Consider the following 24,506-nt stretch of genomic DNA (forward strand, 5'->3'; position numbering starts at 1 on the left):
AGAGAGGAGAGGGGTCAGAGAAGATTTACGAGGATGTTGCCATGACTAGAGGGTGTGAGCTATAGGCAGAGGTTGAGTCGGCTGGGACCCTATTCCTTGGAACGCCGAAGGATGAGGGGTTATCTTATAGAGATACTGTATATAAGATCACGAGATGAATAGATCGGGCAGATGCACAGAGTCTCGTGCCCAGAGTAGGGGAATCGAGGACCAGAGGACATGGGTTTAAGGTGAAGGGGAAAAGATTTAATAGGAATCTTCTTCACACAGTAGGTGGTGGGTGTATGGAACGAGCTGCCGGAGGAGGTAGTTGAGGCTGGGACTATCCCAATGTTTAAGAAACAGTTAGACGGGTACATGGATAGGACAGGTTTGGAGGGATATGGACCAAACGCAGGCAGGTGGGACTAGTGTAGCTGGGACATGTTTGCTGGTGTGGGCAAGTTGGGCCGAAGGGCCTGTTTCCACACTGTATCACTCTATCAGTACCATCTTGATTTTGTGACCAGCTTTGACCTTGAATAGATTTGACTCGGAATGGAATCTGTACGTGTTCACACATTAAAGAGTTGAGAGCCAGACAAAAGATGGATCTGCATCTGAAGAGGAGATTGGTTTAATGCTGCAGCTGTGATTTTCCTTTACACTTTTTTTCTGTTGTAAATGATCAGTTTTTGTTCATTCTTTTAACAGTAGCGCAGATTATTCTGTGATTTATTTAATGAGAAGGGACTTTAAAGAACTTTTGTGTTCTTTAAAGCTGCCTCTGTTTTATGAATTTGCCTGTAAATAGTAGCACAGGTGAGACAAAGTTATGAAGTTAATATTGACTTGGTGTTGTGGAGGAATGTTGAATATATTGACTGTAGCAACGTGACATTGTAATGATCTGTTGTGTGTATTTTTATGTGAAGGTATCTGGGGCCCACATTTGGTGGTGATGAGAACTTGTAAGATGCTTAACTGGGAAATGGAATTCAAACGCTGGTGCCCAGGACTGAAGATCATGATGTACTTTGGCACAAGGAAGCAACGCAGAATCAAAAGGGAGGTAAGGCTGGACTGGGTAACTTGTTTCAGTTACAGCGCGGAAACAGGCCCTTCGGCCCATCGAGTCCGCACCGACCAGCGATCCCCGCACACTCAAACCCCTGTCCCACGGTACGAGTTCATTCCAAGAGCTCTCCCAAGTTTGCCCTGATTTGAACTCGGAGATTTACGGTAATGGCCACTCGTCGGTACTCGGGGCTCTCGTGGACATTTTTCAACGTTGAAAAATCTTCACGAGTCTTCCCGTGCTTACCTGCTATTAGCGAGTCTTCCCGAGTACCTGCCGTTAGCGTTAAGAGACGTCCCCGAGCTCCGATTTACCCGCTACGTTCATTCTCCGTGCTTACCACGAGTTTGATTTTATTTTAACTCGGTAGATCTCTTGGAATGAACTCGTACCGTGGGACAGGACTATCACATTATCCAAAACACACTAGGGACAATTTACATTTAAATCAAACCAATGAGCCTACAAACCTGTACGTCTTTGTAGTGTGGGAGAACGTACAAACTCCGTACAGACAGCACCCTTAGTCAGGGTCAAACCCGGGGCTTCAACGCTGTACGGCGGCAACTCTACCGTTGCCCCACCGCGCCAACCTAAGTTACCTACAGCTACCAAGTTAACTGGCTATTTTAATTTTGTCCTTTAAAAAATTACAGGTTGCAGAGTAATCTTAAAATTAGATAGAAAATGGAACATGGAACAGTATAGCACAGGAACAGGCCCTTCAGCCCACAAGGTCCGTGCTGGACATGACACCAAGTCAAACTAATCCCCTCTGCCTGCATGTGATCCGTATCCCTCCATTCCATGCATATCCATGTGCCTGTCTAAAAGCCTCTTAAACACCACTATCGTATCTGCCTCCACCCCCACCCCTGGCAGCACGTTCCAGGCACCCACCACCCTCTGTGTAAAAAAACCTGCCCCACACATCTCCTTTAAACTTTGCCCCTCTCACCTTAAAGCTGCGCCCTCTGGTCTTTGACACTCCCACCCTGGGGAAAGGTTCTGGCTGTCTACCCTCTCTACGCAATACTTATTTAATATATTTCTACCTGGTTTCCCCCTCAACCTCCCGTTTACTAAAACACATCTTCTGTGAACAATATTTGACAAATGAGTTTCATTTCTTTGTTTATTTCCCGTTTAACATTGCTCCTGCACCTTCTACAATCTTTTGGGCTTCCGGGAATTCTGTACTGAATTGCCGCAGTGTCCTGTACAGGTTTTGTAATCTCTGTAACATGAAAATGGAAACAAAACTGGGATGCCATCTGTCCACTTGTGTTTCCAGTGTTGGGCGGAGAGCAACGCCTTCCATGTGTGCATCACCTCGTACAAGCTGCTGCTGAAGGACATGGCTGCGTTCAGGAGGAAGAGATGGAAGTACCTGATACTGGACGAGGTGCAGCAGCTGCGCAACACCACCGAGCGGCACTGGGAGGCGCTGTTCAATCTCAAGAGGTCAGCATGACATGTTTGACGCAGCATAAGCCCAGCACTCTGATTGCACTTGAGTTTGGATGCAAGGAAAAGCTTTTCTGAGGTCATATCTGCAAGCTTTCACTCTGCAAGTAAAGAGGATGTAAAATATTCCCGACTGGTATCTTTTATATTGAGGTTTAGGTTTGTTATTGTCACCTGTACTAAGGTGCAGTGAAAATCTTTGCTTTGCATGCTATCCAATCAAATCAGAGAATATCACAGGTAATATCTACAATGGTGGGGAGTGTGGTCTGTGTGGGACTGGGCTACATCTACAATGGTGGGGAGTGTGGTCTGTGTGGGACTGGGCTACATCTACAATGGTGGGGAGTGTGGTGTGTGTGGGACTGGGCTACATCTACAGTGGTGGGGAGTGTGGTGTGTGTGGGACTGGGCTACATCTACAATGGTGGGGAGTGTGGTCTGTGTGGGACTGGGCTACATCTTCAATAGTGGGGAGTGTGGTGTGTGTGATGGACTGGGCTGAATCTACAACTCTCTGATTTTCTGCTGTCGTGGGCAGATCTGTTCCCAAACCAAGCTGTGATGCTACCCGACAGGATGCTTTCCATGGTGCATATGAGGAAGTTTGTAAGTCACTGGAGATATGCTGAATTTACTAAGGAAGTAAAAACATTGCGGTACTTTCTTGGCTGCTGCTCCAGAGTGGCTGGTCCACGACAAATCATTGGTGATATTAACGCCAAGGAAGATGAAATTCCCAACCATCTTCCCCATCATTTCCCCCCCCCCCCTATTTTGAGAGGTGGGGGACAATCACCCCCATGTTTTGGGTCGCAGCAGGTCACCGAAAATTTTCAACATGTTGAAAATCCTGCAGCGACCAGAAAAAAGATGACTCTTTGGGCGACTACTCACGGCCATACAGGCGTCACCCTGCGACATGATGGGTGCCGGAAAAATCACCTAAGTTGGACAGGCCCTTAAGGCAGCAACTCTACCGCTGCACCACCGTGCCGCCCTTACAAAAGGGTTTTATGAAACGTTTTGATATTGGGGTGGAAGTGGATTGTTTGTTAAGCAACGTTCTTTTCTATTCTAGTCAGCAGCGCTTGCTTTTGATCGGAACTCCGTTACAAAATACTCCTATGGAGCTGTGGACAATGATGCACTTCCTGATGCCCGGAATCTCCAGATCGTACCTGGATTTCCCAGTGAAAGTCGGCACAGATGAAAATCAAGACTACTGCCACAAATTAGTGATACGGATGCATAGGGTGAGTACAGTTTCTACTGAGGCCCGGTTAAGCACACCGTAAGATGCAGGGTGTGGAATCGCCAGTCTGTCTGACTGACGGTGGAAGACCCTGACACTTCAAACAATGATGGGTCATTCAGCGGCCTACTCAACCTCCTAGAACATGGTGCGTCCGTCACAGGTTGGGAGAGACCCTCTGGCTTTCACCTTAGTTACAACCGAATACTATGGGGCATAGCTTTAAAGTGATGTGTGGGCCATTGAACGTATTGCCAGAGGTGGTGGTGGAGGCAGATATGATAGTGGCATGAAAGAAGCTTTTGGATAGGTGCGTGGATATGCAGGGAATGGAAGGATATGGATTATGTGAAGGTATGGACATTGTGGGCTGAAGGGCCTGTTCCTGTGCTGTACTCTTCTATGTTGTAATGAATGGTTCACTGCACGTAAACCATAATAGGCAGACACAGTTCCTTCACTCCACCTCCACTCGCCTATTTCCTTCGCTCCATAGACGCTGCCTCACCCGCTGAGTTTCTCCAGCTTTTTTGTCTATCCTATCCTAGTGAGGATTAAGTTGTTGCATGCAGCTTGTAAACGTACTCTGATCATTGGTTGTAGATGATTCAGCCATTCATCCTGCGGCGATCAAAGAGAGATGTGGAGAAGCAGCTGCCGAAGAAATACGAGCACATTCTGAAATGCTGCTTGTCAAAGAGGCAGAAAATCATGTACGAGGATGTCATGTTCCACTCTGGGTAAGCACTGACTTCCATCAAATGCCTCTTAGCTGCCCGGAGAATAACTGCTCACTTTGCTCACATTCTCTCTCTGTCTTTTACCCCTCACCTTGCACCTTTATTCTCTGGATTCAGACATCTCTTGCCTAAAGTTAAGTTGTTAGTTTCCCCTGTCTATTCTCACAGTTATGTATACCTTTCTCTGATCACCCCACTGCCTCTGCTGTAGCAAGGAAAACAAGCATATCCTGTTCAATCTCCTTGTTCCTAGAATAATATCCTGTTCTTTCAACACTCTCACCCCTGTAATCACATTCTTCCAAGGCCCCTCAAATACTAACTATTCATTAAATGTATTCCCTTTAGTCAATGACCTCCCTACTTTAATCTCTTTGAGGCCACTCCCTCTTCTCCCCTCTCCCATCAGGCTAAAGGTACAGAAGTGTGAAAACCCACACCTCCAGATTCTGGGACAGTTTCTTCTTCCCAGTTGTTATCAGGCAACTGAATCATCCCACCACAACCGGAGAGCAGTGCTGAACTATTATCTACCTCTTTGTTGACCCTCAGACTATCCTTGATCCTAAATCCTTAGCTGGCTTTACCTTGCACTAAACATTATTCCCTTATGTATCTGTGCACTGTAAATGGCTCAATCGTAATCATGTATTGTCTTTCCGCTGACTGGTTAGCACGCAGCAAAAAGCTTTTCAACAGACAATAGGTGCAGGCAGGAGTAGGCCATTCAGCCCTTCAAGCCAGCACCGCCATTCACTGTGATCATGGCTGATCATCCCCAGTCAGTACCCCGTTCCTGCCTTCTCCCCATATCCCCTGACTCCACTATCTTAAAGAACTCTATCCAACTCTCTCTTGAAAGCATCCAGAGAATTGGCCTCCACTGCCTTCTGAGGCAGAGAATTCCACAGATTAACAACTCTCTGGGTGAAAAAGTCTTTCCTCATCTCTGTTCCAAATGGCCTGCCCCTTTATTCTTAAGCTGTGGCCCTTGGTTCTGGACTCCTGTAACATGGGGAACATGTGGTACCTGGGTACAGGTGACAATAAACACGCCTTTGCCTGTCCCCCAGCACGACGGAAGCTCTGCGGTCCCGCCATTTTGTGAGCGTCCTCAACCTGCTGATACACCTGCGTCGGATATGCAACCACCCCGACCTGAAGTGTCCCCGTGCTGTCCGCTCCGCTTACGTCTTCAAAGCACTGCACTACTCCGTTGCTTCACTGCTGTTGAAGACACTTGAATACGATCCGTGGAAAGTAAGTGGTCGGAAAATATTTCTCACATGGTGGTCAGTACATGTGCACGGCCAGCAAAGAATGTCACTGTGGCTCGTCGCCTGTGACAGTAACGTGATTCAATTCAATTAAATAAAAACAGCTTTTATCCACCAGTAGTTGCTCTTCTCAACAGCCAAAAATCTGTAGCCTCCCTTTGATCTGGTATTTTGTCGGTTCACATGCTTGATCAATGGTGTTTTATCATTAATGTTTTATTATTATTAATGTTTAGTGTTTTCTGAGTCATTCGTAACTGTCACTGTATGTCATGTTGTTACTTGTGGGCGGAGCACCAAGGCAAATTCCTTGTATGTGAATACTTGGCCAATAAACTATGGAGCGAAGGAAATAGGCAATATGGAGCGAAGGAAATAGGCAACGTTTCGGCCCGTAACCCTTCGGGTTTCGACCCGAAACGTTGTCTATTTCCTTTGGGTTTCGGCCCGAAACGTTGCCTATTTCCTTCGCTCCATAGATGCTGCTGCACCCGCTGAGTTTCTCCAGCTTCTTTGTGTACCTTCGATTTTCCAGCATCTGCAGTTCCTTCTTAAAAACGTACTTACTTACTTACTTAGATGTCCCCAAAATAACACATCTTATTTATTTTTTTTAATGTAGAATGCAGACTTGTCTGCTTTCAATCTAGCTGGAATTGAAAATAAATTGTCTCGACACGAGACTGAGCGGGTCGTGCCCAAGCGGAAGGTGACCAGGAAACTCATTGAGGAGATCTACAACTCGCCGGATCCTCCGCCCAGACTCAAGCCCGTGAAAGTGAAAGTCAGCAAGTAGGTAGTTCTCCGCTCGCACTGTCTGTGCTCCTCCTCACGGTGAAGCGCTGGCCGTGGTCGACTGGGTTCTGATTCATATCCAGGCTGTAAATCCACAGATTGTCTTTGGTTCAAAAGTGCCTTCATAGTGACGTAATCCCAAAAGGACATCCATTTCCTTGTCCGTCATCCATCATGGCCAGCCGCTTCCCAAGATGGGTGAATGATCTGTCCACAATCTTCCATTAAAGTGATCTATGGGATTAAAACGTATTTCAATGAGGCAAGTGCAGGATTTTAAAACCGATTTAATCAAAATCACGTGAGCTACGCTTGCCGACAACCAAGTGTGCTCCAGCAACTTCCCAGCAAGAGATGACGTTGTCTAACCTTTGGTTCCCTTTTATTACTTCTCCCCACAAGTGGATTTACGAGGGTGTTGCCAGGACTCAAGGGGCCTGAGCTAGCGGGAGAGGTTGAGCAGGTTAAGACTTTATTCCTTGGAATGCAGGAGGTTAGAATAGAATAGAATAGAATAGAATAGTTTCTTTATTGTCATTGTAACATGAACCATGTACAACGAAATTGTAAAATGTCAGCCAGTCAGTGCACCATTCAAACATTTCTAAAAGCTAACGATACATACAAAGTAAAATATTTAAAAAGATAAACAACTAAAATAAATATCATAAAAATAGCACGCATAAACACCCAGCCCTACATCCTTCTGTCGATTTCATGTATGTATGTATCGCCCCTGCGTTCCTTGGCGGCTACATTTAGTGCCTTTATAGCAGTGGGGTAAAAACTGTTTTTAAGTCTGTTTGTCCTTGTCCTTGTAGATCTGTACCGTCTGCCTGACGGTAACAGTTCAAACAGGGAGTGTCCGGGGTGGGAAATGTCCTTTATAATACTCTGGGATTTTTTGATGCAGCGGGAACTGTGTAAGTCCTCCAAGGTAAGGAGAGGGCATCCGACAATCCTCTGGGCGTTGTCAATGGCCCTCTGGTTATCCCTTATAGGGGTGTACAAAATCACGAGAGGAATAGATCGGGTAATCTATCCGATGTTCCCGATGTTGGGGGAGTCCAGAACCAGGGGCCACAGTTTAAGAATAAGGGAGTAAGCCATTTAGAACGGAGACGAGGAAACACTTTTTCTCACAGAGAGTTGTGAGTCTGTGAAATTCTCTGCCTCAGAGGGCGGTGGAGGCCGGTTCTCTGGATGACTTCAAGAGAGAGCTAGATGGGGCTCTTAAAGATAGCGGAGCCAGGGGATATGGGGAGAAGGCAGGAACGGGGTACTGATTGGGGATGATCAGCCATGATCATATTGAATGGCGTGACGGGCCGAATGGCCTACTCCTGCACCTATTTCCTATGTTTCTAATCTGTTTTCTCCCAAACGCTTGTCAAGGTTGTTTCAGCCGGTGCAGTACGGACAGAAGCCAGATGACCGGACGGTGATGGTGGTGGGGACTCAGCCTCCACGAGCGGCCGGCTTGGTCTCAGCAGCCACTGTCCAGCAGGGACAGGTGCGAGGGAAATCCTCAGCCGTGGCCGTTCCTGCTTCTCAGGTTATGACCTCTGCACAGGGTAAGAAACACATTCCTTTTCTGCAGACCCATGTGTGAATGTTTACCATTGAGCGGTGGCCTTTCATGCCTGCCTCTGCTCCAGCAGCAGTGAAGGAGGCAAGCTTCTTTACCCCTGCAGACACAAGCGACGGCAGATGTTACAATGCAATGTGCTGGAGGAACTCAGTGGGTCAGGGAAATGGACCGACGATGTTTCTGGTCGGGGCCCTTCCCCAGTCTGAACAAGGTCCTGATGAAATGTCTAGGGAGGAGCTGCAGGTGCTAATTTAAACCGAAGAGAGACACGAAAAACTGGAGTAACTCTGCGGGACAGGCAGCATCTCTCGTCAAGACCAGAAACACCTCCCATTCCTTCTCTCCAGAGATGCTGCTTGTCCCACTGAGTTACTCCAGCATTTTGTGTCTACCTTCTGATGAAATGTCTACTGTCCACTTCCTTGCACAGATAGCGCCTGATCCGCTGAATCCTTCCAGCACGCTGTCTTTTTGCTGGCCTTTGTCTTTAACTTTCTGGTGCATTTCCCCACAGTGGAAATGTTTGATTCTGCTGTGGGGGGGACGTTTGTGTTGAACTCTATAATGTGTTGTGTCCATTTTTAAAATTGTTTTAACCTTTTTCTATGGTTTGTATGGAAACTTATTATTTATTGTATGTAAAGTACTTTAGTGTCAATGCGAGTTGACTTAAAACGTGCTATATAAATACAACTTACTTACTTAACGTTTGTGAGTGGCTCATCTCCGCCCCCTAGTGTTGACAAAAGATGCAACAGAACCCTGAGGTTATTCACAAAGCTCTTTGTTTATCCAAATATCACACCTGCCTCTCCTTGTACGGGAACTGAATAAAATGTGTATTTCAAAGATGAGTTTTTAAAGTACAGACATGAAACTCTCAAAACAGTCTGCTGTTTCTGATGAAACAGATCCAATGTAACAGATAGCATCATTTTAATTTATAAAAACATTACTAAATGCAAACTGCGTTGGATAATTTGGATCTATCTGTAGCAATCTTGTGTGGATAATTGTCTGTCCAGTCCTTCCTGTTGCTTATATGATCGGTATTAAGAATCATTGCCACTGACTAAGTCACCTATTGTCTATGATTAAGAAGGAACTACAGATGCTAGAAAATCGAAGGTAGACAAAAAAGCTGGAGAAACTCAGCGGGTGAGGCAGCATCTATGGAGTGAATGAAATATGAGGGAAGCCCCCCCCCTCACATCAGTCTGAAAAAGGGTCTCGACCCGAAACGTCCCCTCATTTCCTTCGCTCCACAGATGCTGCCTCACCTGCTGAGTTTCTCCAGCGTTTTTGTTTATTTTCTTTGAATGGTTTTCTTCACGGGCTAGTCCATGCAGTGGCAGGCTGCCACAGTTGTCTTCTCATCGCTGCTTCCATTGTGTAAGATCAAGGTTTATCTGTGGCCGCGGTAAATGCTCTGATCAGCAGCTGTCAGAAGTAGCTGTTTGATGTTTCTCTGGAGTTACTTTCAATTTTATGGCAGGTGATCTCTTTTTTTAAAGTTTTGTGTCATGGTTGCTGGCCAAGTTGGCGTTGCCTGTCCACCCTCAATTGATGTCACGAGTATGTGAATACCAGAGTTGTTAGGGGTCAAGTGTGGACCTGCGTGTGGGTCAGAGATAGACACGAAGTGCTGGAGTAACTCAGCGGGACAGGCAGCATCTCTGGAGAGAAGGATTGGGTGAGGTTTCGGGTCGAGACGCCTCTTTGGACTTTACTACACACATTGTGAAAGGCTACCTGTGCTTAAGGTCATTGAGTTTGATGTGTAGGCAGGGACTGCAGATGCTGGTTTACACCACAGATAGACACAAAACGCTGCAGTAACTCAGCGGGACAGGCAGCATCTCTGGAGAAACGGAACATGTGACATTTCGGGTCGAGACCCTTCTTCAGACCTGAGGGCAAGCGTGCCAAGCAGCTTCTTCACCATGAAGGTGGAAAAAAAATGCTGGAGAAACTCAGCGGGTGAGGCAGCATCTATGGAGAGAAGGAATAGGCGACGTCACCTATTCCTTCGGGGTTGAGACCTGAAATGTCGCCTATTCCTTCTCTCCATAGATGCTGCCTCACCCGCTGTGTTTCTCCAGCATTTTTTTGTCTACCTTCGATTGTTCCAACATCTGCAGTTCTTTCTTAAACAGCTTCTTCACCACACTGTCCACCTGTGTTGCCATCTTCATGGAACTATGTACCTGCACCCTAGATATATCTCCTCTATGACACTCCACAGGTCCTGCCATTGATTGTGCAAGTTCTGTCCTGGTTTGTCTACCAAAGTGCAATACCTTGCATTTATCAGCATTAAATGCATTTTGATCCAACTGGGTCAATGGTCCAAGGAACTCGTCGGCCTTTTGTCCCAGTTGATCACAGTGGATTACTCTGAAAGCAGTCTCTTTTTCACTGCTACCGTAAGCTGGTACAAAGAACTGGTTATAAAATGCCTGGTGTGGTTTAGATATTCGTGCCCAGTTTGAATAAGTGATTGATTAACATGAGCATCAGTTTAGTGAATATAGCAAAAAAATCATTAAAATGTGTTTATATAATACATTACTGCTTAATGCTTCAAACTATTAACTGCATAGGTTTTGGCTTAAGTAGAGCTTGAACACTAATTTAGAAATCGTTTAGTTAAATGTTTTTGCCTTATCTTGGGCATTGGAAATGTATTAGATTAGTTGGACTTTTTCTTTATATAATTGAATCATTTTTAAACTGCCAATGGTCAAGTCTCAGTAACGATACGGTAAACGATATGGTCTGTGGTGTTGCAGGATTTCACCCTGGTGTTATGGGTACAGTGGCGTTTGCTCAATGGGGTTTGGACACTGCAGGTTTATTGAGTGGGGCTCTCGCAGCCCACACTGGGCCCAGTGGTGTTTGCTCAATGGGGTTTATCGAGTGGGGCTCTCCCAGCCCACACTGGGCCCAGTGGAGTTTGCTCAATGGGGTTTATTGAATGGGGCTCTCGCAGCCCACACTGGGCCCAGTGGTGTTTGCTCAATGGGGTTTATTGAGTGGGGCTCTCCCAGCCCACACTGGGCCCAGTGGAGTTTGCTCAATGGGATGTAGACACAACAAGAATGTTGCCAGGACCAGAGGATGTGAGCTACAGGGAAAGGTTGAGCAGGCTGGGACTCCATTCCTTGGGGCGCAAGAGGATGAGGGGTGTATAAGATCATGGCCCATCAAGTCCACTCAGCCGTTCAATCGTGGCTGATCTATCTCTCCCTCCTAACCCCATTCTCCTGCCTTCTCCCCATAACCCCTGCCACACGTACTAACGAGACGAGGGGTGATCTTATAGAGGTGTATAAGATCATGAGAGGAATAGATCGGGTAGATGCACAGTCTTTTGCCCAGAGTAGGGGAATCGAGGACCAGAGGACATGGGTTCAAGGTGAAGGGGAAAAGATTTAATAGAAATCTGAGGGGTAACTTTTTCATACAAAGGCTGGTGGGTGTATGGAACGAGCTGCCAGAGGAGGTAGTTGAGGCTGGGACTATCCCAACATTTAAGAAACATTTGGACAGGTACATGGATAGGATAGGTTTGGGGAGATTTGGACCAAACGCAGGCAGGTGGGACCTGTGTAGCTGGGGCATGTTGGCCGATATGGGCAAGTTGGGCTGAAGGGCCAGATTCCACATTGTATCACTCTATGACTGCAATTGTACAGAGTGGGATCCACAGCCCACACTGGTCCCAGTGACGTGTGCATCACATTGGCAGGCCGTGGTCTCGGCAGATCCACGCAGCTTCTCATGGCACTGCTGCATCTTGAAACATACACATGAAATGCTTTGTTGCGTACACCTTGAACGTTGTTTACCGCGGGATGAAGTGGTGGAGATGGTCTAGGGTGGGAATCCTGGAGATTTCATTCTGCAATGCAGTTTATTAGCTGCAGCAATCCGATTACTGCAGTCAATAAACTGCATTGCAGAATGAAATCTCCAAACAAAACAGCTCATTGTCGACTTCAGGAGGCACAGCACCGACTTAGCCCCCCTATACATCAACGGCGAGTGTGTGGAGGGGGTCTACACCTTCCGGTTTCTTGGCGTCCTCATCTCCGCTGACATCTCCTGGACAGACAACATCAAGAAGGTTCAGCAGCGGCTGCACTTCCTGAGGGTCCTCAGGAAGCACAACCTGGACTCCAACCTGCTGCTGACCTTCTACCGCTCGTCCATTGAGAGCCTGCTGACATACTGCATTACAGCATGGTATGGCAGCTGCACCATGGCAGGCAGGGAGAGGCTTCAGAGGGTAGTTAGGGCAGCACAGAAGATCATTGGCTGCCCTCTCCCCTCCCTGATGGACATTTACACCTCCCGCTGCCTCAGCAGGGCGAAGAACATCATCAAGGACAGCTCCCATCCTGCATTTGGCCTGTTCGACCTGCTGCCCTCAGGGAGGCGCTATAGGTGCATCAGAACAAGGACAAATAGACTCAAGAACAGTTGCTTTCCAAAAGCCATAACCTCCCTGAACTCACACATGCACTGACTTCACAGCCTAACCCCCGGACTTCCATCTATCCACCTACTGTAATTTGTACTGTAACTGTAATTTTTTAATATGTGCAATAACCCATACTGTATATAGGAATCCTATTTATTCACTCTATTCATCCATTGTCTTTTTATAGATATGTATATAGCGCCGCAGAGCTGTGCACCTTACCCCCCCCCCCCCTTTGAACTAATTACAAGTCACCACTGAGTACGAGCTGCTTTTAATCTCATTGTACATGTGTATAGTGACAATAAAATGGCATTCTATTCTATTTGTTTCACTGCTAATGCACAGAATGAATGGATTGGTTAGTTGTATGTATTGTTCAGTGTGAGCTCTGTCATCCCAAGCTGGGAGTCTCCAGCCTTGCCTCCATGCAACGCTGCAACCAGTCTCACGCACACACTTCAGGAGTTTTCTTCAGCTGCTCGCTGTATTTGCAGTGAATTAAAGAACTTGTCAGCTCTCTTCGCATGTTCAAACGGGCCACGCAGCCAATGAAGTATTTTTGTCCACATTGACCTGAGAGGGCAGCCCATTCAGACATTGCTCCCTCCCAACAATGCATCACCCCCTCAACACTACAGTGCAACCTGTGATGTGAGTCCACAAGCTTGTGAGTCAAGTCAAGTCAAGAGAGTTTATTGTCATGTGTCCTCGATAGATAGATAGATAGGACAATGAAATTCTTGCTTGCTGCAGCACGACAGAATATGTAAACCAGCTGCGATGTGATGCGTTCACACAAAATATCTCAGAAGCGATGGACGCAGATATTGCGTGCACTTATGAATTATATCTGCTTGGAGAAGGAACTGCAGATGCCGGTTTACACCGAAGACAGATACAAAATGCTGGAGTAACTCAGCGGGACAGGCAGCATCCCTGGAGAGAAGGAATGGGTGATGTTTCGGGTCGAGACTGATGAAGGGTGTCGACCGAAAACGTCACCCTTTCCTTCTCGTTCAAGAAGGAACTGCAGATGCTGGAAAATCGAAGGTACACAAAAATGCTGGAGAAACTCAGCGGGTGCAGCAGCATCTATGGAGCGAAGGAAATAGGCAACGTTTCGGGCCGAAACCCAAAGGAAATAGACAATGTTTCGGGTCGAAACCCGAAGGGTTTCGGGCCGAAACGTTGCCTATTTCCTTCGCTCCATAGATGCTGCTGCACCCGCTGAGTTTCTCCAGCATTTTTGTGTACCCTTTCCTTATCTCCAGGGATGCTGCCGGTCCCGCTGAGTTACTCCAGCATTCCGTGTCCGTCTTTGGAGCAATGGCTGGCTATCTCTAGTATCTGGACGGGTGCTTTGTCGCTTGATGTCGCTCATGGCCTGGTGCTTTTACCGGAGGCACGGTGAGTTAGTGACGAATGAAATGTGAATGTGATTCTGATGCAAGTCTCTCCTATGTTGGCCAGCACAAACCAAGCACTTGTCGTTTGCAGCAGCCTCCACGTTACAGATGGCCCCGACTTCTGCCAGTGCACCAGGACAGCAGCAGGCGGTCAGCACGGCCACTCCAGCCCTGGTCAGCTCTGCCCAGCAGGGACAGGCCGCTCCCCAGGCCTTGCACTCTGGCCAGGCACAGCAACAGGTCACCTCCGTTCATACCGCCCCGACAACCAATGTACTGCATCAGAGGCTGGTGCTCTCCTCCCAGGCCCAGGCACGATTGCCTAGTAAGTGGCCTGACAAATATTGCCTACTTCTCCCACTTCTTACTGTTGCATGATTCTCTCATTTCTTGCTGGTAGGGTCTGGCCCTCACATGCGGCCTTCTCTCTTGCTGCACTGTTTCCACAAATCTCTTTTGGGTAAAGGACTAATCCATCTGCTGACATTTTCTTTAGACCAGCTCTGGTTAGCCATGGTTGCTGGCCATTGAACCAAAAGCTGTCCTCTGCTTCACTTTTGTATGTACGTAGTCTTCTAGCATGTCTTTCTGATACTGAGCACAGACCTGGTGATATATTGATCCTGTAGATAACACACTGCCTTTGCAAAAGATGCTTGACATGTTTAAAAGAAAAACAACAAAATCCGTAGTGGTTCTGTCTTGAATTACGTTTGGGGTTGACAAAAGCTAGAGGGCTTCTATTCTGTACACACAAAGTGTTGCCTGCAATAATGGTTCCACCCAATCCTCTCCTCAGTGTGGCACAGCTGGTAGAACCGCTGCCTCTCAGCGCCACAGAACCGGGTTCAATCCTAACCTCTGTGTGTGTGGAGTTTGCACGTTCTCCCTGTTTCCTCAGGGTGCTGCCACATCCCAAAGACGAACGTTAATTGGCCCCTAGTGTGTAGGGAGCGGATAAGAAAGGGGGATATCGTAGAACTAGTGTGAACTAGGGTCCCCTCCTACATGCTGCCAGCCTGCAGCTTGGTGCATTGATTGGCCACTACAGGCCGTCCCTAGCTCAGCTGTGCAAGCTGGCAGAGGAGGTAGGTGGTTACTCAGACTCCATGCAAACCTCAAGGAAGAGGTCTCCCATGTCAGGACAAATAATGTGACCATCTATGGGAGGGATGCTCTACATTCATCCTGGTGCAGTCAACGTGCAGAAGATGCGACTGCTGAAGCAGTTAGCAGTGGACATGCCTGGGACCGAGACTCACACTCGCGTGTCTTTGGGACAGCTGGGAGGAGGTTCATTAAACGTACACACAGACTCCTGACTCATTCTGCATTTCTAATTTCTGAGCTCTCTTGGAAAGGCAGTGGGAAATCGCACCACTTTCATAGCGCTGGACAGAAACTGGGTGTCATTTAAGGTTTTACAGGCAGCTGAATGCAACATACTGGATGGACATTGCCCCTGGATAGCTTGCACCACCAGTAACTTTGAAAAGTCCCTTCATTGCCATTAAACGTTGTGCGTAGAAATCATCTCCTCGGCATGAAGGAAACCTGCAGCATTTGGCTGGCTTGCCTAGTGGAACCCCAGGTGCTCATGCCCAAGTCAACTCTTCTTATTATTTTGAGGTTCATTTTTAATGTGAGGAAGAAAATAAAAGTAGATTTGGGCTCTGCCTAAAAGAGATGACGGATTCCCAGAGGGCAGAGGAATAAAATGAAATGTTATTATATACAAGTCTAACTCCACCTCTGACTGAGCATAGGTCACATTATTGTGCACAAGGACACATTTTTAAATTTGCAGACATAATGAACAAGTAAGAGGCAGGGACTGAAGCATTTGCTCCTTCATTGAGCTTTCTCTTGTAATTAGTGGATAATATCTGTGAAGGATCAGGGTACCTGTTTGCTAACTCTTGGCATTGGCTGCATAACCAGTTGCCACTTTCCCAGTCTGCTCTTCCAACTTCACTTGGCTCTTCCTGCATCAACTTCTTTGACACCTTGTTTGAGCACTGTAGATGACCTTGCATGAGTAGAGCTTGATGGCAGACGTACTAATCACTGAGCCAGGGGGTGTTTGACTGCAACCGTTTTAACGGCGCGCGTGCCGCTCTCCTTCCTTGCAGGCGGAGAGGTGGTCAGCATTGCCCAGCTTGCCTCCATCGCGGGTGGGCAAGGTCGTGGCACCCAGACCAGTCAGCCCGTCACCTTGCACTTCCAAGGCAACAAGTTCACCTTGTCCAGCAGTCAGCTGCGTCAGCTCACCGCGGGCCAGCATCTTCAGTTACAAGGTACGCCCGGCATCCGGAAACTAGTTCACACTATTTTAAGATGTATATATTTCTTGTATATGTGTGCGTTTCTTATACACGACGTTATCCCTCTTCCACCACGCTTTCACGTAAATACTAACATTGAAAATGTCTGCATTATGGGAATTCTCACTGGGGCATGTCCAAATGAGACTCTGGTTGCAAGCTGTGGTTAAAGCCCTGTCCCACGGTGCGAGTTCATTCCAAGTGCTCTCCCGAGTTTAAAAAAAATCAAACTCGTGGTAAGCACGGAGAATGAACGTAGCGGGTACGTCGGAGCTCGGGGACGTCTCTTAGCGCTAACGGCAGGCACTCGGGAAGACTCGCTAACAGCAGGTAAGCATGGGAAGACTCGTGAAGATTTTTCAATATGTTGAAAAATGTCCACGAGAGCCCCAAGTACCGACGAGTGGCCATTACCGTAAATCTCCGAGTTCGAATCAGGGCAAACGCGGGAGAGCTCTTGGAATGAACTCGTACCGTGGGACAGGGGTTTTAGTAAGTGGTGGTCTGACACACACACACAGACATTTTGTGGGTGGGCATCTAGTTAGTAGTATTAGCATGAAGTTACCCGGAGATGCAAGAGGCAGTGGGTGGCATTCAATTGTCAGCAACTGGGCAGATAGACACATTTACCCCCTTCAGTACTTGCTCAGTGGCTGCCAGGCAAGATCCCAAAGCGTGGTGATATCAGTAATCCACCACATTTGATTTGAGATTTCAGTTTAGTTGATAGGTAGAAAAAAATGCTGGAGAAACTCAGCGGGTGAGGCAGCATCTATGGAGCGAAGGAATAGGTGACGTTTCGGGTCGAGACCCCGAAGGGATAGGTGACGTTTGTGTCTAACTGCAGAGGAGATGAGTTTAACGGCATCATGTTCAGCACAGACATTGTGGGCTGAAGGGCCTGTTCCTGTGCTCGTACTTTTATCAATTACTTTAGATTAATGCTCCTTATTTATTGGCCTCTGTTCCAAGAGCAATTTGTCCTTTCTGATCCCGTTAATATTAACCATATTTAGGGGGAGAATGATTAAATTCTGCTTTTGGGAAAGGCGTAGGCTGCTTCGGGCAGGGACTTGCAGGAACATGCTGATTGTAATAAACCCTGCATTGGATGGACGGATGGATGAGAGAGAGAATCATTTAATTTTGCTCGCCCACAGGTAATGTTCTCCAGATCGTGTCGGCACCGGGGCAACAGATAATGCGTCACCAGAATCAGTCTCTGATGCAGGCACCATCGCAAGGCAGCGGCGTGCACAACACGTTGGGAAACCAGCAGGGAGTAGCATCCACGTCCCTCCCCACCCCTACTTCAACGCAAGGTAAACAGCGGTGAGGCCGCGATCCACGCGCTCCGTTTAAGCCTTTACGCCCGCCGCAGGTCAGCCATCTCTTGTCCGTTTTTCCCCCAGCATCTTTTCTCACGACCAGGACGGTTGGTAGCTCGATATCTGGTGAACACGGAGCGATCCTCAGGCCAATTTCCTCGCTGGGTTCTGCCGCACAGGTAAACAAGTTGCAGCAGCGCAGGTGTTGGCGATCGTTTAGCTCAACACCTCCTAAACCCACCTGATCTCCCGGTTGCTCAACACTAACTCCCCCTCCCATTCCCACACTGACCTTTCTGTCCAGGACTTCCTCCATTGTCAGAGTGAGGCCCAGCCCAAATTGGAGGAACAGCACCTCATATTTGGCTTGGGCAGTTTACACCCCAACGGTATGAACATCGACTTCTCTAACTTCAAGTAGCCCTTGCTTTCCCCCTCTACACCCCATCCTGGTTCTCCGACCAGCCTGACTTTCCTTGTTTATATTTTATCTATGGCATGTTGGACTTCATAACAAGAGGAGTTGAGTATAGGAGCAAAGAGGTCCTTCTGCAGTTGTACAGGGGCCTGGTGAGACCACACTTGGAGTATTCTGTGCAGTTTTGTGCTACAAATTTGAGGAAGGACATTCTTGCTATTGAGGTAGTGCAGCGTAGGTTCACCAGGTTAATTCACAGGATGGCGGGACTGTCATATGTTGAAAGAATGGAGCGACTGGGCTTGTATTCACTTGAATTTAAAAGGATGAGAGAGGATCTTATTGAAACATATAAGATAATTAAGGGATTGGACACGCTCGAGAGAGGAAACATGTTCCCGATGTTGGGGGAGTCCAGAACCAGGGGCCACAGTTTAAGAATAGGGGGTAAGCCATTTAGAATGGAGATGAGGAACAACCTTTTCACCCAGAGAGTTGTGAATCTGTGGAATTCTCTGCCTTAGAAGGCAGTGGAGGCTGATTCTCTGGATGCTTTCACGAGAGAGTTAGATAGAGCTCTTAAAAATCGCGGAGTCAAGTGGGGAGAAGGCAGGAACTGGGGTACTGATTGTCGATGATCAGCCATGATCACATTGAATGGCAGTGCTGGCTCGACGGGCTGAATGGCCTACTCCTGCACCTATTGTCTAAAACCAACAACGGCAAGAGAAACGTCAAGTCAAGAGAAAAGCGTCAAGTCAACCCATTGGCTCTTTAATTACACCAGTTCGATGCTTTTTATTTCCAGTCACAGTTAAGATTCGTGTTATTTTTATTTTTAGGATTCTTTAGAAGAAAAGAAAAGGCTGACGAAGGATCGTTTGGACAGAATATTTTCCATAAATGAGCGTCGTTGCTCCGTGGTGCCGGTGTACGGCACAGAGCTGCTGGGAGTGTGTTTTTTGATTGGTGAATATAAACTAAGCAAGCCCAAACCGGCCGTAAACTCCTGGCTTTCCTCCGGCTACGTGAATTGCTGCAATTTCCATCAGTCAGCCGGTGGCTTCCTTGATGCTGAGACATCGTGGAAATACACTCGCGCGCTGTCACGGGCAATCGTGTCGCGGGACCAGAGGCAAGACAGTATGCAGGACCTTATCAAAAGGTGAGCGCACGTCACATCACATCACATCACATCACATCACATAACGCCGAGACAATTCGCTGCTCCGGGTGTTCGGCCATCGTTTCGCTGAACACCTCCGCTCCTAAACCTACCTGATCTCCCGGTTGCTCAACACTTCAACTCCCCCTCCCATTCCCACACTGACCTTTTCGTCCTGGGCCTCCTCCATTGTCAGAGTGAGGCCCAGCGCAAATTGGAGGAACAGCACCTCATATTCCGCTTGGGCAGTTTACACCCCAGTGGTATGAACATTGACTTCTCTAACTTCAGTTAGCCCTTGCTTTCCCTCTCTCTCCATCCCCTTCCCAGTTCTCCCACCAATCTTACTGTCTCCGACTACATTCGATCTCTGTCCCGCCCCCTCCCCTGACATCAGTCTGAAGAAGGGTCACTGCCCATTCCTTCTGTCCAGAGATGCTGCCTGTCCCGCTGAGTTACTCCAGCATTTTGTGTCTCCACAGAGACAATTGACTGGTTCTTGATTAGTAAGGGCGTCAAAGGTTTCCGGGGAGAGGGCAGGGGAATGGGGTTGAGAGGGGAAAATAGATCAACCATGATCGAATTACAGTGCAGACTCGACGGGCCGAATGGCCGAACTCTGCTCCTACTTGCAATGAACATCGATGATTGGTGTTCGGCTTTACAGCAGAGTCTTTGCATCAAACTATATGTATGAGAGGAAATCCTCCAATATACGAGGCTGTCAGCAACTTGGATTTCAAGATTATTTTCACTTTGGGGCATCTCTCTACATGTGAAATGCTTGTGATCTAAAGCCAAGTAGGCACTGTGCGTGGGTGAGGGTGAGGTTGGAAGTTGGCATCTTATCTCTATTGGAGAGGATGTCAGGATGTGGATTGAATGAGTCAAAGGAAGGAGAGCGTATCTAACACCTCACTGCCCTGGAGCAGCATCCTGCCATTAGTATCATACCTGCCGTATATCCGGTGTAAACGTGAACACCTTGGCAAGTAGAGAGTGCCTAGAACAAGTGCCGGAAGGTGCCATTTTTATTGCTGACTTCTACACTATATTTGTGAATAAACTTTGCTTGGGGCACTGAAGCATAACTTCACTGGGCTAAATGTTCAGTCTTGAGTATCACTGTTTCATAATACGCTGATTGATCCACATGTCTTTATTAGTTTAGTGTAGAGATACAGCGTGGAAACAGGCCCTTCGGCCTACCGGGTCTGTGCCGACCAGCGATCCCCGCACATTAACACTATCCTCCACACACACACACACTAGGGACAATTTTTACAAGTTCTACAAACCTCCCACACGTCTTTGGAATGTGGGAGGAAACCAAAGATCTGGGAGAAAACCCACGCAGGTCACGTGGAGAAGGTACAAACTCCGTACAGACAGCGCCCGTAGTCGGGATGGAACCCGGGTCTCCGGCGCTGCATTCACTAGCACTGCGACACCGTGCCGCCCTTTCCCCCGACAGTGGAGTGAAGTTTGCTTTGCAACCCCATTAGGGTGATGATGTGCTCTGCTCTGTCCACTGAAGCTTTCATTACATCTTGGCTGCAGGTTCCACTGTGTTGTTCCACCTGTCGTGGCTCCTCCACCAACTCTGTACACCTTTAACCCGCCACCTGCGCACACACACCGCACCCGGCTGTTCAAGTCCAATCTGAAGAGGGAGCTGGCTCCGTACTTCCAGCAGCTACAACGCATCACATCTACAGCAATGCTGCAGTTAACTGACCCCAGGCTTGTACAGTTTGACTCAGGTCAGTAAATGAGATGTATTTGTTGCATGTGGCATGCCGTGCAGAGACGGGACTGTCCCTATTGTATTTCACCAGCAGATTTACACTTGGATACAGCGTGGGAACAGGCCCTTTGGCCCATCGAGTCCGTGCCGACCAGCGATTATACCATACGCTAACATTATCCTGCACACTAGGGATATTTTTACTATTTTTACCAAAGCCACTTAACCTACAAACATGCGAATCTTTGAAATGTGGGAGGGAAACCGAAGCACCCGGAGAAAACCCGCCCGTCACATGCAGAACGTATTAACTCCACATAGACAGCACCTATAGCCCGGATCCAACCAGGATCTCTGGCGCTGTACGGCAGCAACTCTACAGCTGCGCCACCGTGCCACATTCACAGTATTGATGCTGTGGACAATCGTCTGTGACATTGTGCCCGGTCTCTATTGGGTTGAGCCAGAGAAAGATTGTATTCCACCTCCTTGTTTAATTGGGAAACGTTTGATATTGCATCGAGCACAGTTGCTGGGTTTAATTTAATTCCAATGATTCTTTACCCAGGGAAATTGGAAGCACTGGCTGTTCTGCTTCATAAATTAAAATCGGAAAGGCGGCGAGTATTGATCTTCACACAGATGGTTCAAATGCTGGACATCTTGGAGAGTTTCCTCGACCACCACAGACTTCCTTTTGTGAGAGTCGATGGAAATGTTCACCTTGCCCAACGACAGGTATGCCTTCCAAAGGAACTCTTCTTTTAGCTCATGTTTACATATACTGTACAAAAGATCAAATTGTCTGAAGAAGGGTCTCGATCCGAAACGTCACCTATTCCTTCTCACCAGAGATGCCGCCTGTCCCGCTGAGTTACTCCAGTTTTTTGTGTCAATCTTCGGTTTAAATCGGCATCTGCAGTTCCTTCTTGCACAAATTAATTTAGCATATTCTGTACAAAAGATCAAATTATTTTAGCTCTTTAAGAAGGAACTGCAGATGCTGGAAAATCAAAGGTAGACAAAAATGCTGGAGAAACTCAGCGGGTGCGGCAGCATCTATGGAGTGAAGGAAATAGGCAACGTTTCGGGTTCAAGACCCTTCTTCAGACTTTAGCTTGTATTTTTATATGCATTGCACAAAGGAACAATGAATTGTTTACTCTCAACCCCTGGATGTGTTTACAAGCCTATACTGTACAAGGAAGCGGTGGCTCTGTTAGTTTACAGTTAGTTGCTTGTGGTGTGACGTTGTAATTTAGCAGTAGTTGTTGTTGGAGTAATGTTCCCCAGTCTTACTGCAGGCACAGTGAAACAAGCATTGTGTACTGTCATTTTCTGGAGTAGATGAACTAGATTCCTTCCCTCCCCAGCTGAGTTTATTGCGATACTCTCTGGGGCCTATTGAATGGTCTGACTGATTTATCTCAATAGACCTCACCATGCCACTTGCGAGGCCAAGCCTTTGATATGTTTGCAAGTTGTATTATTTTAGTTTAGCGATACAGCATGGAAACAGGCCCTTCGGCCCGCCGGGTCTGTGCCGACCCGCGATCCCCGCACACTAACACTATCCTACACACTCTAGGGATGATTTTCACATTTACCAAGCCAATTAACCTACAAACCTGCACGTCTTTGGAATGTGGGAGGAAACCAAAGATCTCAGAGAAAACCCACGCAGGCCACGGGGAGAACGTGCGAACTCCGATCAAACAGCACCCGTAGTCGGGATGGAACCCGTGTCTCCGGCTCTGTATTCGCTGTCAGGCAGCAACTCTACCGCTGCGCCACCGTGACTGCCCTGGCAGTCTTGTATTGAATGGCAGAAAATCACCACAGGGTTATTACACATCTCTTGATTACAATGCTTGACAGTTTCCTCAGGGGTTGAGAGTTAAATGATATTGTGGTCATTTATGATGTTTCGTTCAGTAACCATGATCATTTGTGTGCTATTCCTGATGACCACTGAAGTTGTGGGATTGTTGTACAGACTCAACTACTTCACTGATGACCAGGGCTAGATTATTTTCCTCACAGAAACTTTGACCCAGAGTCGTAGTGTATCTGCTCAAAACAACAGACAACTTGAACCGAAAAGAATAAAGTCCCAAGAAGCAGTGTATGTGCACAAGTTCCTCTTTTTCTGGGACAAAACATCAAAATATTGATCACAACTTGTTTTATGTGTTGTAATCTTATACATCAAGGTTTTTCTGAATTATTGGCTATTATTTACATGACAAGGTAAAAGTATTTATTAGTCACCTGGACAGGAAAGGTTCAGGTGTATATGGACCAAACACGAATAAGTTGGACTAGTGTAGCTGGGTCATCTTGGTCGGCCCAGGCAAGCCTCCATAGAAAATAGACAATAGGTGCAGGAGTAGGCCATTCGGCCCATCGAGCCAGAACCGCCATTCAATGTGATCGTGGCTGATCATCCCCAATCAGTACCCTGTTCCTGCCTTCTCCCCATATCCCCTGACTCCATTATTTTTAAGAGCCCTATCTAGCTCTCTCTTGAAGGCATTCAGAGAACCGGCCTCCACCATCAGCTGAGGCAGAGAATTCCACAGACTCACCACATCCATGCTGTATCACTCCATGTACAACAGCACAGCGGTAGAGTTGCTGCCTTACAACGCCAGGGACCCGGGTTCCATCCTGACCACGGGTGCTGTCTGTACGCATTTTGTACCTTCACCCTGTGACCGAGTGGGTTTTCTCCGGGTGCTCCGGTTTCCTCCTGCAAACGAAACAGGATTGTGGGTTAATTTAGCCGTACAGGCTTACAGGTTAATTGGCTTGGTATATTTGTCAATTGTCCCTAGTGTGTGTAGGATAGTGTTAGTGTGAGGGGATCGATGGTCGCTGCGGACCCTGAGCTGAAGGGCCTGTTTCCGCGCTGTATCTCCAAACTAGAAATCCGCTTTCTGAAGGTACAGGAAAATAGTCAATAAACAATAGGTGCAGGAGTAGGCCATTCGGCCCTTCGAGCCAGCACTGCCATTCAATGTGATCATGGCTGATTATCCCCAATCAGTACCCCGTTCCTGCCTTCTCCCCATATCCCCTGACTCCGCTATTTTTAAGAGCCCTATCTAGCTCTCTCTTGAAAGCATCCAGAGAACCTGCCTGAGGCAGAGAATTCCACAGACTCACCACTCTCTGTGAGAAAAAGTGTTTCCTCGTCTCTGTTCTGAATGGCTTACTCCTTATTCTTAAGCTGTGGACCCTGGTTCTGGACACCCCCAACATCGGGAACATGTTTCCTGCCTCTAGCATGTCCAAACCCTTAACAATCTTATATGTTTCAATGAGATCCCCTCTCATCCTCCTAAACTCCAGAGTATACAAGCCCAGCTACTCCATTCTCTCAGCAAGCTTGCATCTTGTGGGCAGAGTATGTGAAATTCGACCTGGCATCACCAGAATACC

General features: G+C 47.4%; 1 protein-coding gene and 1 non-coding gene across 2 annotated transcripts in view; both read left to right on the forward strand.

Moving 5' to 3' along the window:
• The window catches only part of ep400 (E1A binding protein p400), a 121,662-nt gene that overhangs the window by 46,156 nt on the left and 51,000 nt on the right, over nucleotides 1–24,506 (forward strand). The window contains exons 15-28 of the mRNA XM_033043077.1: nucleotides 881–1,051; nucleotides 2,352–2,521; nucleotides 3,606–3,780; nucleotides 4,383–4,519; nucleotides 5,593–5,779; nucleotides 6,419–6,588; nucleotides 7,987–8,165; nucleotides 14,142–14,402; nucleotides 16,210–16,374; nucleotides 17,565–17,726; nucleotides 17,817–17,911; nucleotides 18,993–19,315; nucleotides 20,876–21,078; nucleotides 21,631–21,800. Of these exons, the coding sequence (XP_032898968.1) occupies nucleotides 881–1,051; nucleotides 2,352–2,521; nucleotides 3,606–3,780; nucleotides 4,383–4,519; nucleotides 5,593–5,779; nucleotides 6,419–6,588; nucleotides 7,987–8,165; nucleotides 14,142–14,402; nucleotides 16,210–16,374; nucleotides 17,565–17,726; nucleotides 17,817–17,911; nucleotides 18,993–19,315; nucleotides 20,876–21,078; nucleotides 21,631–21,800 (2,568 nt within the window). The remainder of the gene's footprint in view (nucleotides 1–880; nucleotides 1,052–2,351; nucleotides 2,522–3,605; nucleotides 3,781–4,382; nucleotides 4,520–5,592; nucleotides 5,780–6,418; nucleotides 6,589–7,986; nucleotides 8,166–14,141; nucleotides 14,403–16,209; nucleotides 16,375–17,564; nucleotides 17,727–17,816; nucleotides 17,912–18,992; nucleotides 19,316–20,875; nucleotides 21,079–21,630; nucleotides 21,801–24,506) is intronic.
• LOC116987706 lies at nucleotides 22,347–22,483 on the forward strand. Its single transcript, XR_004415768.1, has one exon. It is a non-coding gene; the product is annotated as a small nucleolar RNA SNORA49 (small nucleolar RNA).

Source organism: Amblyraja radiata, chromosome 25 (genome assembly GCF_010909765.2).
Source record: "Amblyraja radiata isolate CabotCenter1 chromosome 25, sAmbRad1.1.pri, whole genome shotgun sequence".
Lineage (NCBI taxonomy): Eukaryota > Metazoa > Chordata > Chondrichthyes > Rajiformes > Rajidae > Amblyraja > Amblyraja radiata.